Raw genomic sequence first — 12,641 nt, 5'->3', positions numbered from 1 at the left:
TTTTGTTGGAGGGGGTGGGGGGGGGGGGGGGGGCGTGTAGAATACAAAGTTTGATAATGTGGTGGTGGGTTGGGAGGTTTGGGGAAAGGGTTGTGTTGGTAGATCTCTACAACTTCATAATTAGATTGCGAGCTGAAAAAGTGGAGGCACCCCTGCTGTAGAGTGTCTGTTACCGACGGGGATCGGCTAATGCCAGATGTGCCTTCTGGTTGCTTGAGACTCGATGTTAAAAATGGTACTATACTCCACTATGTACATACAGTAACTGTAATTATATTAACCTTAGGGGAGCCATGGAACCCACTCTAAGCACAGAATTTGGCCTGCGATTACAGCCGGACATTTGTGCTGGGTAGAGATTTTAACTTTTCCCACTCTACAAGATTTATAGAACACTAAAAAGGTGGCCATACACTGGTCGATTTTTCTTATCAATAGCTGATTCATTCTATCATTTGATCAAATTGGCTAGAAATAGATGCTGCAAATAATTTCCAATTAATTTCTGCCAATTGCAGCTGAGTACACAGATGGTGAAACCTGGCAGGCAGTGCCCACAGATCTTCAATTTCATGCTGGATTCTATTGAAAAACTGTACAGTGTGTGGTGGGATTCTCTGATCAGATAATGATCTGAGAGGGATCTATCTGTTGGCAACAGATAGCCTTTTATTTCCACCAGGTACACAAAACACAATACTTACACTCCAGGGTCCATACAACAGGAGCCACATGCTGTTAGGTCCATAAATATTTCAACAGAGACAACATTTTTCTAACTTTGGTTCTGTACTTTACCACAAGTAACAGACAACTGAAGTGAAAGGTATATGGAAGCTGCCTGCAGAAACGCATGATGTGGTGCATGCTTGTTCAGGGTCTATGGCTAAATGTATTAGAGGCAGAAAATCAGCAGGGCTGCCAAGCAACTGGCATTGCTTAAAAAATAAATACAGTGGTGTGAAAAACTATTTGCCCACTTCCTGATTTCTTATTCTTTTGCATGTTTGTCACACTTAAATGTTTCTGCTCATCAAAAACCGTTAACCATTAGTCAAAGATAACATAACTGAACACAAAATGCAGTTTTAAATGATGGTTTTTATTATTTAGTGAGAAAAAAAACTCAAAACCTACATGGCCCTGTGTGAAAAAGAAATTGCCCCCTGAACCTAATAACTGTTTGGGCCACCCTTAGCAGCAATAACTGCAATCAAGCGTTTGCGATAACTTGCAATAAGTCTTTTACAGCGCTCTGGAGGAATTTTGGCCAACTCATCTTTGCAGAATTGTTGTAATTCAGCTTTATTTGAGGGTTTTCTAGCATGAAACGCCTTTTTAAGGTCATGCCACACCATCTCAATAGGATTCAGGTCAGGACTTTGACTAGGGCACTCCAAAGTCTTCATTTTGTTTTTCTTCAGCCAGTCAGAGGTGGATTTGCTGGTGTGTTTTGGGTCATTGTCCTGCAGCAGCACCCAAAATTGCTTCAGCTTGAGTTGACGAACAGGTGGCCGGACATTCTCCTTCAGGATTTTTTGGTAGACAGTAGAATTCATGGTTCCATCTATCACAGCAAGTCTTCCAGGTCCTGAAGCAGCAAAATAACCCCAGACCATCACACTAACACCACTATATTTTACTGTTGGTATGATGTTCTTTTGCTGAAATGCTGCGTTACTTCTACGCCAGATGTAACGGGACACGTACCTTCCAAAAAGTTCAACTTTTGACTCGTCGGTCCACAAGGTATTTTGCCAAAAGTCTTTGCAATCATGGAGATGTTTTTTTTAGCAAAATTGAGACGAGCCTTAATGTTCTTTTTACTTAAAAGTGGTTTGCGCCTTGGATATCTGCCATGCAGGCCGTTTTTGCCCAGTCTCTTTCTTATGGTGGAGTCGTGAACACTGACCTCAATTGAGGCAAGTGAGGCCTGCAGTTCTTTAGATGTTGTCCTGGGGTCTTTCGTGGCCTCTCGGATGAGTTTTCTCTGCACTCTTGGGAGTAATTTTGGTCGGCCGGCCACTCCTGTGAAGGTTCATCACTGTTCCTTGTTTTTGCCATTTGTGGATAATGGCTCTCACTGTGGTTCGCTGGAGTCCCAAAGCTTTAGAAATGGCTTTATAACCTTTACCAGACTGATCGATCTCAATTACAGTACTTTTGTTTTCATTTGTTCCTGAATTTCTTTGGATCTTGACATGGTGTCTAGCTTTTGAGGTGCTTTTGGTCTACTTCTCTGTGTCAGATAGCTCCTATTTAAGTGATTTCTTGATTGAATCAGGTGTGGCAGCAATCAGGCCTGGAGGTGACTACAGAAATTGAACTCAGGTGTGATAAACCACAGTTAAGTTATTTTTTAACAAGGGGGGCAATCACTTTTTCACACAGGGCCATGTAGATTTGGAGTTTTTTTTCTCACTAAATAATAAAAAACATCATTTAAAACTGCATTTTGAGTTCAATTATGTTATCTTTGACTAATAGTTAACGGTTTTTGATGAGCAGAAACATTTAAGTGTGACAAACATGCAAAAGAATAAAAAATCAGGAAGGGGCAAATAGTTTTTCACACCACTGTAAATAAATAAATAATAAATATGGCAGCCTCCATATCCCTCTCACTTCAGTTGCCCTTTAGGCTTCTTGCACACAGGGAAGTTACAGGCGCATGTTAGTGCAGCCTGTAACACTCCCCCAACGCACAGCAATGTAACACAAGTGGGCTGTTCACACTGCCCACGTTGCGTTGCATTGTAACGCAGCAAAGTGCTGCATGCTGTGCGTTCTACGCGGCTAAGCCGCGTTAGACTGTTTGCACATGCTCAGTCATGTTGGGGAGGAGGGGAGAGCGGCCGGGCACATGGCTAATTAATATTCACTGCACTCAGTGACGTGCAGTGTTTACTTCCTGGAGCGGCCGCTCTGTGCGGCGCTAGGCCAGGCGGGACCACGTGATGCCGCATGTGTCCAAGAGTATGTATCACGGACGCCAGAGTGAGCTGCACAATGCGGCTCACTCCGACGTCCACACCAGAGAGCACCAGGCGTTAGGGGCACGTTATGTGCCCTATAACGTCCCCTAAACGCAACGTCCTGGTGTGTAACTAGCCTTAATTTTGAAGGACAACTGAAGTGAGAGGTCTATAGAGGCTGCCATATTTATTTCCTTTTAAACAAGTGGCAGCCCTGCTGATCTATTAGGCTGCAGTAGTGACTGAATCACACCAGAAACAAGCAGGCAGCTAATCTTGTGATATCTGACAATGTCAGAAACAGCTGATCTACATATGCTTGTTCAGGGTCTATGGCTGAACGTATTAGAGGTAGAGGATCAGCAGTCCTGCCAGACAACTGGTATTGCTTAAAAGGAAATAAATATGGCAGCCTACATATCACTCATTACAGTTGTCCTTTAAATGAAACAAATCAGCTTTAATTCAGTGGGATGAACAAAAGGATTGCATAAAAATGTGAGGCAACCAAAGCATTCTTTTTTAAGACAACTCCATCAAGTTTAACCCGAAAACAAAACAAAAAACATCAAGGTACAAATAAAAGAGAAGGTGTCTCCTCTCCACCCAATTGGTTTCACCTTGTGCTTAATGAAGTGTAAAGTGAAACCTTTTGGAAGGAGAGGAGGCAGCCTATCTATTTGTACCTTGATGTGTTGAAACACTTTGATACATGTGGGTTCTGTTGTACAGACCCGCAATGTCAGTACGTGTTTTATGTACCTGGTGGAAATAAAAGGAATCTATAGACGGTAGACACTGAGACCCTGTTCTTTTATATTAATGCCCGATGGTATACCACTATGTATGGATGAAGTCAGAGTAAGGGATAGTGCTAGATAAAGGAGAACTCCATGGATTATAGGGCTCTATAGTCTGGGCCCCTAACGATTTGATGAGCCTTTTGAATTACTACGGTGGGCCCAATTTGAGAGTGTTACCACACAGGTCTTTTGAGAGTCACACACTGAGCTACATTACTACATTTGACAAAAGAGGAGTCAACCATTAGACTATCTAAAACCTTTTTCAGACCAACTATTACTCAGTGATGGAACAGGTTAAATTACTTCAAGAGAAACTCAGACCAAGAATTGAACTTTATCCCAATCAGTAGCTGATACCCCCTTTTACATGAGAAATCTATTCCTTTTCAAACACAGACCATCAGGGGGCGCTGTATGACTGATATTGTGGTGAAACCCCTCCCACAAGAAACTCTCGAGTATTTACTCCTGGCAGTTTCCTGTCTGGGAACCTTGCTGCATTGTGGGAAATAGCTGTTTACAGCTGTTTCCAACTGCCAGAAAAAGTATGCAGCAGCTACCTCACCTGCCAACAGTAAAAATGTCACCATGTAATAAATGTCAGAATGTAAATCAGGGATTTAAAATATTTTACAATGGGCAAACACTGACTAAATCATTTATACATAATTATTGTAAAAATGAAGCACTTTATTACATTATTTTCACTGGAGTTCCTCTTTAAAGGACTTTACTCACCTTGGGCTTCTTCCAGACCCTAAAAGCCATTTCTGTACCTCGCCGCAGCTCCGGTCCTCCTCTGTGTCTCGCTGGACCCCCGTAAAGATTGCCAACCTGCGGATTGGCGCTCCTGCGCATCCACATCACCGGGCACGTACTGCGTCTGCATGACCACCCACACATTAGAGCTGACCCGCTGGCAATCTTTACGGTTGGCCAGTGGGACACGGAGGACAACCAGAGCTGCGGCGACGGATTGAAATGGCTTCTAGGGGCTGGGAGACACCCCAGGTGAGTAAAATAGATTCAAGTAGTCACCTCGGAAGTCCTTTAACTGTTTTCTCTGCTTTACAAACAAAACCAGATCACCATGAAATAAAACTGCTAAAAACAAGAGGTTCTACTACTGTCAGCAACTGAGATTAGGTCAGTACAACTGGAAAGAAAGGAGCAAATAAACTATATGTCCACTTACCTGTCTCATGAGCTCAGGGTTGTTTAGCATGTGACTGATTTCAGGGTTCCTCTCCATCAATTGCTGCATCTGAGGGTTAGCCATGATCATCTGTCTCATGAGATCTGGGTTAGACATCATATTCTGCACTAGTGGGTTCTCCATTATTTGAGAAAGCATTTCTGGGTTGGACATGAGTTGGCGCTGCATCTGCTGCTGGAGCTCCATAAAGTTGGCAGAACCCATGCCCAGGTTGCCCAATCCAGCTAGGCCTCCAAAGCCAGCTGAAAAACAAAAAAAATGATACATCGCAAAATGTTCTCATCAGTGGAAGTTTACTTCATTGTAATGAAGACAGTGGCACCTATAAAGGAACAATGTATATCGAGTGTCTGCCAAGCTGAGGGTGGTATTGCCAAGCATCCAAAAAATGGTGCCAGTTCTGGAGCAGAAACACCCCTGCATGCTCCAGAACTAGCAGAACACCTGGCGATTTACACAATGGCATCATGGGACACTGCCACTATACTGACAGGTTTCCTTAAAGGATCATTACAGCAAAAAAATTGAAGAAAAAAAAAAAAAAGGCAGCTCAAAACTGAAAACAAAATTTGTTGCTATGGAGGGGGACAGAGGGACAAAGAGTGGCGCATAATGCAGTGGCTTTTCCACCAGTACGGGGGAGGAGGAAAAATAAAAAAAGGACTCCGCGGCACAGGTGTTGCTAAGTGCACCTCAACCTTATTCCTGCAAGAATGAAAGATATGTAATCAACCATATCTACTCTCCTGCAGGCTGGTATGGTCATTCATCCTATCATTCACAAGGAGATAAAGCAGCCCTCAAGGCTCTAAAGCAGCCCATACACTCAGCCGATTTTCTGGCCGACCGATCGATCCCGATCGATCAATCGATTGCAAATCGGTTGGCCAATCGACCGATCGACGGCCGATTTCGATGGATTTCCATCGAACTTGCAGGGTGGAAAATTTAGGTCGATCTGATGAGATTGCTTATCAGTTTGCATTGGCCTTAATGGAAATCTGATGGCAAAAAAATGCCATCAGATCGAATTTCAATAGATTTCAAACTGAAATCTATTGGAATTCTATCCTGGTAAAAAAATGTTCTAAAAACGCATCAGATAGATCATCAGATGCATTTCTTATCTATCTGCTGCCAATCTGACGAGTGTATGGGCACCTTAAGTCTTATAAGAGATCATTCCTTTTGGGCAACATTCCCTCAAACTAGAGCTCAGTTCTTGATCTTCATGTTCAAGGAGGCTGGATGCTGTTAACCAGCGTTTCCCAACCCAGTCCCCAGGGCCCACGAACAGTGCATGTTTTGGGGAAATCCTCAGAGGGAGTTAATCAGCACTGCAGAGACACTAATTACCCCACCTGTAAATATGATCAGTTTCCTGCAAAACATCTACTGTTGGTGGGCTTTGAGCATAGGGCTAAGAAACACGGCTATGGACTGTTGGCTCAATACTAAGATTTACATTTGATAAAGTTTGTACTTCCACTGCAGCTCAATGCAGCAGACGCCAGCTGCTCTTTATACAACAACTAGTAGACCCAAGCCTGTTTAAAAACAGGCTCTAGGGTCTGTTTATCACCTCTGTATTTTACTGTGCACTCTGTGAGGCTTGGTCCGTGCTGAGCACATGCGCAGTAGCAAAGAGTACGGACCAGCTACACAGACAGCACACGCAGGGACACAGGGGTTTTATTATAGAGGATAAGTTTCTTCAGGCTCCTTTTGTAGTGCTATGACAGACTGCTAGACCTGGAAAAAACATACTGGAATCGCCACAGCTGTATGGATCATCCTAGTCCAGGTGTCATACTTGCAAGGTTTCTGGATTCCTTGCATTTGCCACCTTGTGCTGTGTGAGCTCCTAAGCAAATCACACTGGTTGCATTCACCATCAACTGGCTTTTTGTTTTAGGTGAAGTTTCCCCAATGCAGATAAAGTTTTCTTACACCCTGCTGCACATCTCCATGCTCTGCTTGCTTCAACACATACACTTTTGTAGGTTTGATTGGCCCCACACTATTACATTAGCAAGAAATTTGATTATATGTATCACTTCGAGTAGCTTTTCACACTGTTTTAGGGCTCATTTCTGGCAAAGAAGTCACACTTACATAAGATAGTGGGAGGGTCTGTTCTGTCTGCAGGGGCGGTGCTCCCAGAGCTCCCTCTAGTGGCAGCTCCATCAGATGCAGAGGCAGCAGGTTGCGAAGGGGTAGGGTCATCTGGTGTTGGTGGAGAGGAGTCGGCGGTGGAGGCAGCAACTGCGGCAGTGGTGGCAGCTGCAGTCGAAGGGTCCTGAGACCTGCAAATAAAATTATCGCTTTGGTTAGAAATACTATTTTTTTAACATATAACACAATCTTACCTAGTAAAATGTCAGGTGTCTGCGTCAACGTGTGTCACTGTGGTGCGCATGTGCAGGGCCGAGGCCATGGGTGAACAGAGGTTGCGGCTGTGGGTGAGCGTGCAGAGTTTGCTTCCAATGACACGCAGGGGTAGCGGGTGCATGCAATACGACCCCACACATCAAACTAGCACCCATTAATGCAACAGGCCTGACGGCTAGTTTACAATATTTTCCGTCTACTTCCAGTTTTGTTAAAATTCATTGTTTTACAGACAAGCCACTCCTTGCCCATTGTACTGCCTATACAATTGTGATATGTCACTGGCAAGTCACATATGGAACTGTCATAGACCAAAAGGAGAATGAAAGTCAGTATTTAACTAAAATTGAGATCACAAAATCTGGATAAGAAAAAATAAAAGAAAGGTTGACTGTATTGGACTCCTAAAGGATGAGGGGGGGTGGGGGTTGGACGACTCAATGGTGGATGCCCACGGTAAGGCAGAGTTATTAAATGCTTTCTTTGCTTCTGTCTTCACAAGGGAAACATCCCTGTTGCAAACTACAGAGGCAGAAGAGTCTCAATCTTCCAACTGTAATATTAAATACTTAACGCAGGAAGAAGTGAAGGCAAGACTAAATAAATTAAAAATAGACAAGGCACCTGGCCCGGATGGCATGCATCCTCGGGTCCTAAGGGAATGAAGTGCAGTTATAGATAAACCCCTTTATCTTATCTTTTGTGACTCTCAACTGGCAGAGTCCAAGTGGATTGGCGTACAGCCCACGTTTTTTCCATTATTTAACCCCCTTGCCGTTCCAATTATTGCGGCAAGGGGGCAGCGCAGTACTTATTTTTTTAAAATCATGTAGCTAGCCTAGCGCTAGCTACATGATAGCCGCTGAGCAGCAGCATTCCCCCCACCCACTCCGATCACCTCCGGCGATCTGCGCAAGCAGGAAATCCCGTTCAGAACGGGATTTCCTGCATGGCGACGATTGCGATGACGTCACCGACGTTATGAAGTCAGAGGGAGTCCCGATCCACCCCTCAGCGCTGCCTGGCACTGATTGGCGCGGCGGGTAGCGGCGAGCGAGTTATGCACGCAGCTAGCAAAGTGCTAGCTGCGTGCAATAAAAAGAAAAATTGTGAAAATCAGCCCAACGGGGGCCTGAGCAATCCTCCTGCGCGGGTTACCCCGAGCTCAGCTCAGGATAACCGGCAAGGAGGTTAAGAAGGGCAAAAAAATCAGATCCAGGAAATTATAGACCTGTAAGCTTATCAGTTGTATGCAAACTATTTGAGGGGTTACTAAGAGATACTATACATGACTTCATAGTAGAAAATCTTATTTCTCAGCATCAACATGGGTTTACTAAAGACAGGTCCTGTTTGACTAACATGCTCAGCTTTTATGAGGTCGTGAACGCTAATGTGGATATTGGGAATGCTGTAGATGTGATATACTTGGACTTTGCAAAGGCCTTCGACACTGTTCTCCACAAAAGTCTGGTGCAAAAGTTGAGGATGCAAGGACTGGGGAAGAGTCTGTGTGCATGGATAGGGAACTGGCTAATGGACAGAAAACAAAGTGGGGTCCCACAGCGGTCTGTACTGGATCCAGTGCTCTTCAATTTATTTATTAATGACCTAGTAGATTCAGTAGTGAGCAATGTTGCTATTTTTGCAGATACAAAATTGTGCAGAATCATCAACTCTCAGAAAGATAGAGACATATTGCAACAGGATCTGGATAGGATGGCTATATGGGCACATAAATGGCAGATGAAATTCAATGTTGAAAAATGTAAAGTCATGCATTTTGAACGTACCAATGGTCTAGCACCATAAAAAATAAATGGGATACAGTTGGGGACATCAAACTTGGAGAAGGGCTTAGGAGTACTCATCGACAACAAGTTAAATAATCACACTCAATGCCAAGCCGCTGCAGCTAAAGCTAACAACATTTTGGAATGCATTAAAAGGGAAATAAAAACTCGAGATGCTAGCATAATATTGCCCCTGTTTAACTTTCTAGTAAGGCCACATCTGGAATATGGAATTACAGGAAAGATATTGCAGTTTTAGAGCAGGTGCAGAGATGAGCAACAAAATTGATACGTGGGATGGAAGGTCTCGCTTACCAAGAAAGGTTAGATAAACTGGGTTTATTTAGTCTAGAGAAAAAAGACGCCTAAAGGCTTGTACACACGTCTGATCAAAGGCAACGACGGGTCCGTCGTCACCTCCCGCTGGGCGGGTTTGTAGCAGACAGTACAGCGTGTGTACAGTCTGTCGGTGGACTGATAAGGCTGTTTTTTGAGCGATCTGCGCATGGAGGAAAACATTTTATCCATTTATTTAGGAAAGGGTTCTTTACAGTAAGAGTGATTAAGATGTGAAATGCATTGCCACAGGAAGTAGATATGGCAAACTCTATACCTGCATTTAAAGGGGGCTTAGATGCTTTCTTTGCGTTGAAAGACATCCATGGCTACAATTACTAGGTAATGCCTAATGATGCTGATCCAGGGATTTTATCTGATTGCCATCTGGAGTCGGGAAGGATTTTTTTCCCTTTTGGGGCTAATTGGACCGTGCTTTGTAAGGGTTATTAGCCTTCCTCTGGATCAACAGGGCTATGTGAGGGAGCAGGCTGGTGTTGTACTTTTTTCTCTGGTTGAACTCGATGGACGTATGTCTTTTCAACCCAAATAACTATGTAACTATAGGACTACAACACTGCTTCCAGTCCTGAGCTCTCATGGCCTATGATTGGGCACTGCTCTGTCAGTTACAGAATAAGTCAGCACTGGCCCAGCGATTAGGGTTTTTTTTTTTAATAGAATAGCTTTTTATATTGAGACAAAAACATGGGTGTAGTGCTAGCAATCAGATTCCATCTGTCATGCTGGCCAGACTGACCTTGCACATTTTTAGTAGATTAATAGTGCAGATGGTTTACTGGAGAAAATGTGCAAGAAGGCCTGAATGTGCCGAATTTCTATAACCAAACAGGTGGGAAATAAAAATATCCATTGCATGTGACAGCATGCTCTAAATTAGAACGACACTTTGCAGCACTGTACTGCACATTTAATTGAGTGTATGCTTATACTGTTGATAGGACATATAGGCCAGGTCTTTCTGCAAGTGTGTGACCAGCAGCAAGAAATGACTGCATCTATGGAATGCAGCTTGATTTTTATGTTCGAGAACTTACTGTATATACTCGCACATAGGTAAACACTTGCATAAGCCCACCCCCCACTTTTGGCAACAAAAATAGGTCAGAAGCTGCAATAATCCAATTCTCCCCCCCAATGCACAAAGCAGGCGTTGGAGTATATTTTTGTCTGCTCGTTCCAGTCCCTGCGTCTTTCTGGCAGTTTCCAAACTGGCCACTAGTGCTCCAAGTTCACTGTCATGCGGCCAGTTCATGTATAAACATTCATCTAACCAAAATTGATGTAATCGGTCAATTTTGTTAGGTGGGGAGGGACACCTAATACACTTAATCCTCCTGTACACACACATGACAAGTTGCCCAGTGGGATTCAGGACTGGATCCTTCAGGTGACAGTACAGGGCCAGCGCTTTACAGACGTGTCACTAGACTTCAGGCTAGCCATGTGTTCTGTTCCTATGTGGGTGGAGGGTGTCTACAAGGAGCATCATGAAGCGGGTGGGGTGAGTGAAGAGAACAATGCTATCGGCCAAGTCGATCCATTGGGCTGATCACTAGCCATGGCGTCGAGACCAATGGACTAACACTAGATTCTCAGCAGAGGTGGCCATTATCTACTGCGAATACGGAGCTTCAGGCCTCTGGTAACGGGTAAAGTATATTAGGAGGGGGCAAATAACCTTGTGTACTTGGCTTGTGACACATCTTGGGTGTCCATGTGCTGTATAGCTGATTCCATGTGAAAAATGTAAACAGACTCACTATAGCAAATAAATATTTCATCCTCAGTTAAAACCTAAATAGAAACTTTAACCTAGAATTGAACTTCATTCCAATCAGCTGCTGATACCACCTTTCCCACAATAAATCTTTACCTTTTCTCGAATAGATCATCGGGGTTTGTATGGCAGTGTGAGGTCATGACCATGGTCCTGACAGTTTGCTGTCTGTAAACCTTGTTGCATTGTAGGAAATAACAGCTTTTTCCAACTGCCAGGCAAGCAATACCTCCCCCCGTGCATAGAACTCTCAGTAAAAAACATTCCATACAGATCACCTGGCAGAACTAAAGATGTTGCCACCAGTGATAAATTTCAGAAGGCAAATCAGCATGAGGTAAGATTTTACAGTGGGGAAACACTGGCTAAATCTATAAATATTGTAAAAAATAAGCAATTCAATTAATTCTGTTATTTTCACTACAGACCCCTTATAAGAGTAATACTCTCACATACTCCCTGCAACCCCAACACCGCCCCCCCCCCCCCCCCCCCCGAGGGCTGCACGGTTTTTCGGTTTAAAACCGAAACCGCGGTTAGTGGCAAGACGATCTGCTGATCGTCAGTACCATCGGTTTTTCGGTCCGCTGTTTAATACTTTGCTTGTGGCCCCGCTGTGCGCGGATTGGCCAGAAGCAGTGAATATGTATGAGTGTTAATGAGCGGGGCTGGGGGGGCGGATCCACTCCAGCGAGCGGCCGGGCACATACAGCATTACCAATCACTGGCTAGCGATGGAATGACAGCAGCGGTAGGCGGAGCTGTATGCTCTGTACAGCTCTGCCTACCACTGCCGTCATTCCATCGCTAGCCAGTGATTGGTAATGCTGTATCTGCCCGGCCGCTCGAGTGGATCCGCCCCCCGCTCATACATATTCACTGCTTCTGACCAATCCGGTCCGCACTGCCCGGTTCGCTGTCTGTAATACTTTGCTTCTGGCCCCGCTGTGCGCGGATTGGCCAAAAGCAGTGAATATGTATGAGTGTTAATGAGCGGGGGGCGGATCCACTCGAGCGAGCGGCCGGGCACATACAGCAGCATTACCAATCACTGGCTAGCTATGGAATGACGGCAGTGGTAGGCGGAGCTGTACAGAGCATACAGCTCCGCCTACCGCTGCCGTCATTCCATCGCTAGCTACTGATTGGTAATGCTGTATGTGCCCGGCCGCTCGCTGGAGTGGATCCGCCCCGCCCCCCTCATTAACACTCATACATATTCACTGCTTCTGGCCAATCCGCGCACAGCGGGGCCAGCAGCAAAGTATTACAGACAGCGGACCGGGCAGACAGCGGACCCCCCCAGCATTTGAAAAAAAAATT

General features: G+C 44.6%; 1 protein-coding gene across 1 annotated transcript in view; it reads right to left on the bottom strand.

Annotated features, from left to right (window-relative positions):
* UBQLN4 (ubiquilin 4) overlaps positions 1 to 12,641 on the bottom strand; it is a 51,787-nt gene that overhangs the window by 19,057 nt on the left and 20,089 nt on the right. Inside the window, exons 3-4 of the mRNA XM_068253527.1 lie at positions 7,113 to 7,303; positions 4,977 to 5,239 (exon numbers count right to left, since the gene is read on the bottom strand). Coding sequence (XP_068109628.1) covers positions 4,977 to 5,239; positions 7,113 to 7,303 — 454 coding nt within the window. The remainder of the gene's footprint in view (positions 1 to 4,976; positions 5,240 to 7,112; positions 7,304 to 12,641) is intronic.

This window comes from Hyperolius riggenbachi, chromosome 9, assembly GCF_040937935.1.
Source record: "Hyperolius riggenbachi isolate aHypRig1 chromosome 9, aHypRig1.pri, whole genome shotgun sequence".
Classification (NCBI taxonomy): domain Eukaryota; kingdom Metazoa; phylum Chordata; class Amphibia; order Anura; family Hyperoliidae; genus Hyperolius; species Hyperolius riggenbachi.
Note: the sequence above shows the minus strand (reverse complement) of the source record. Positions and strands in the feature narration are given on the sequence as shown.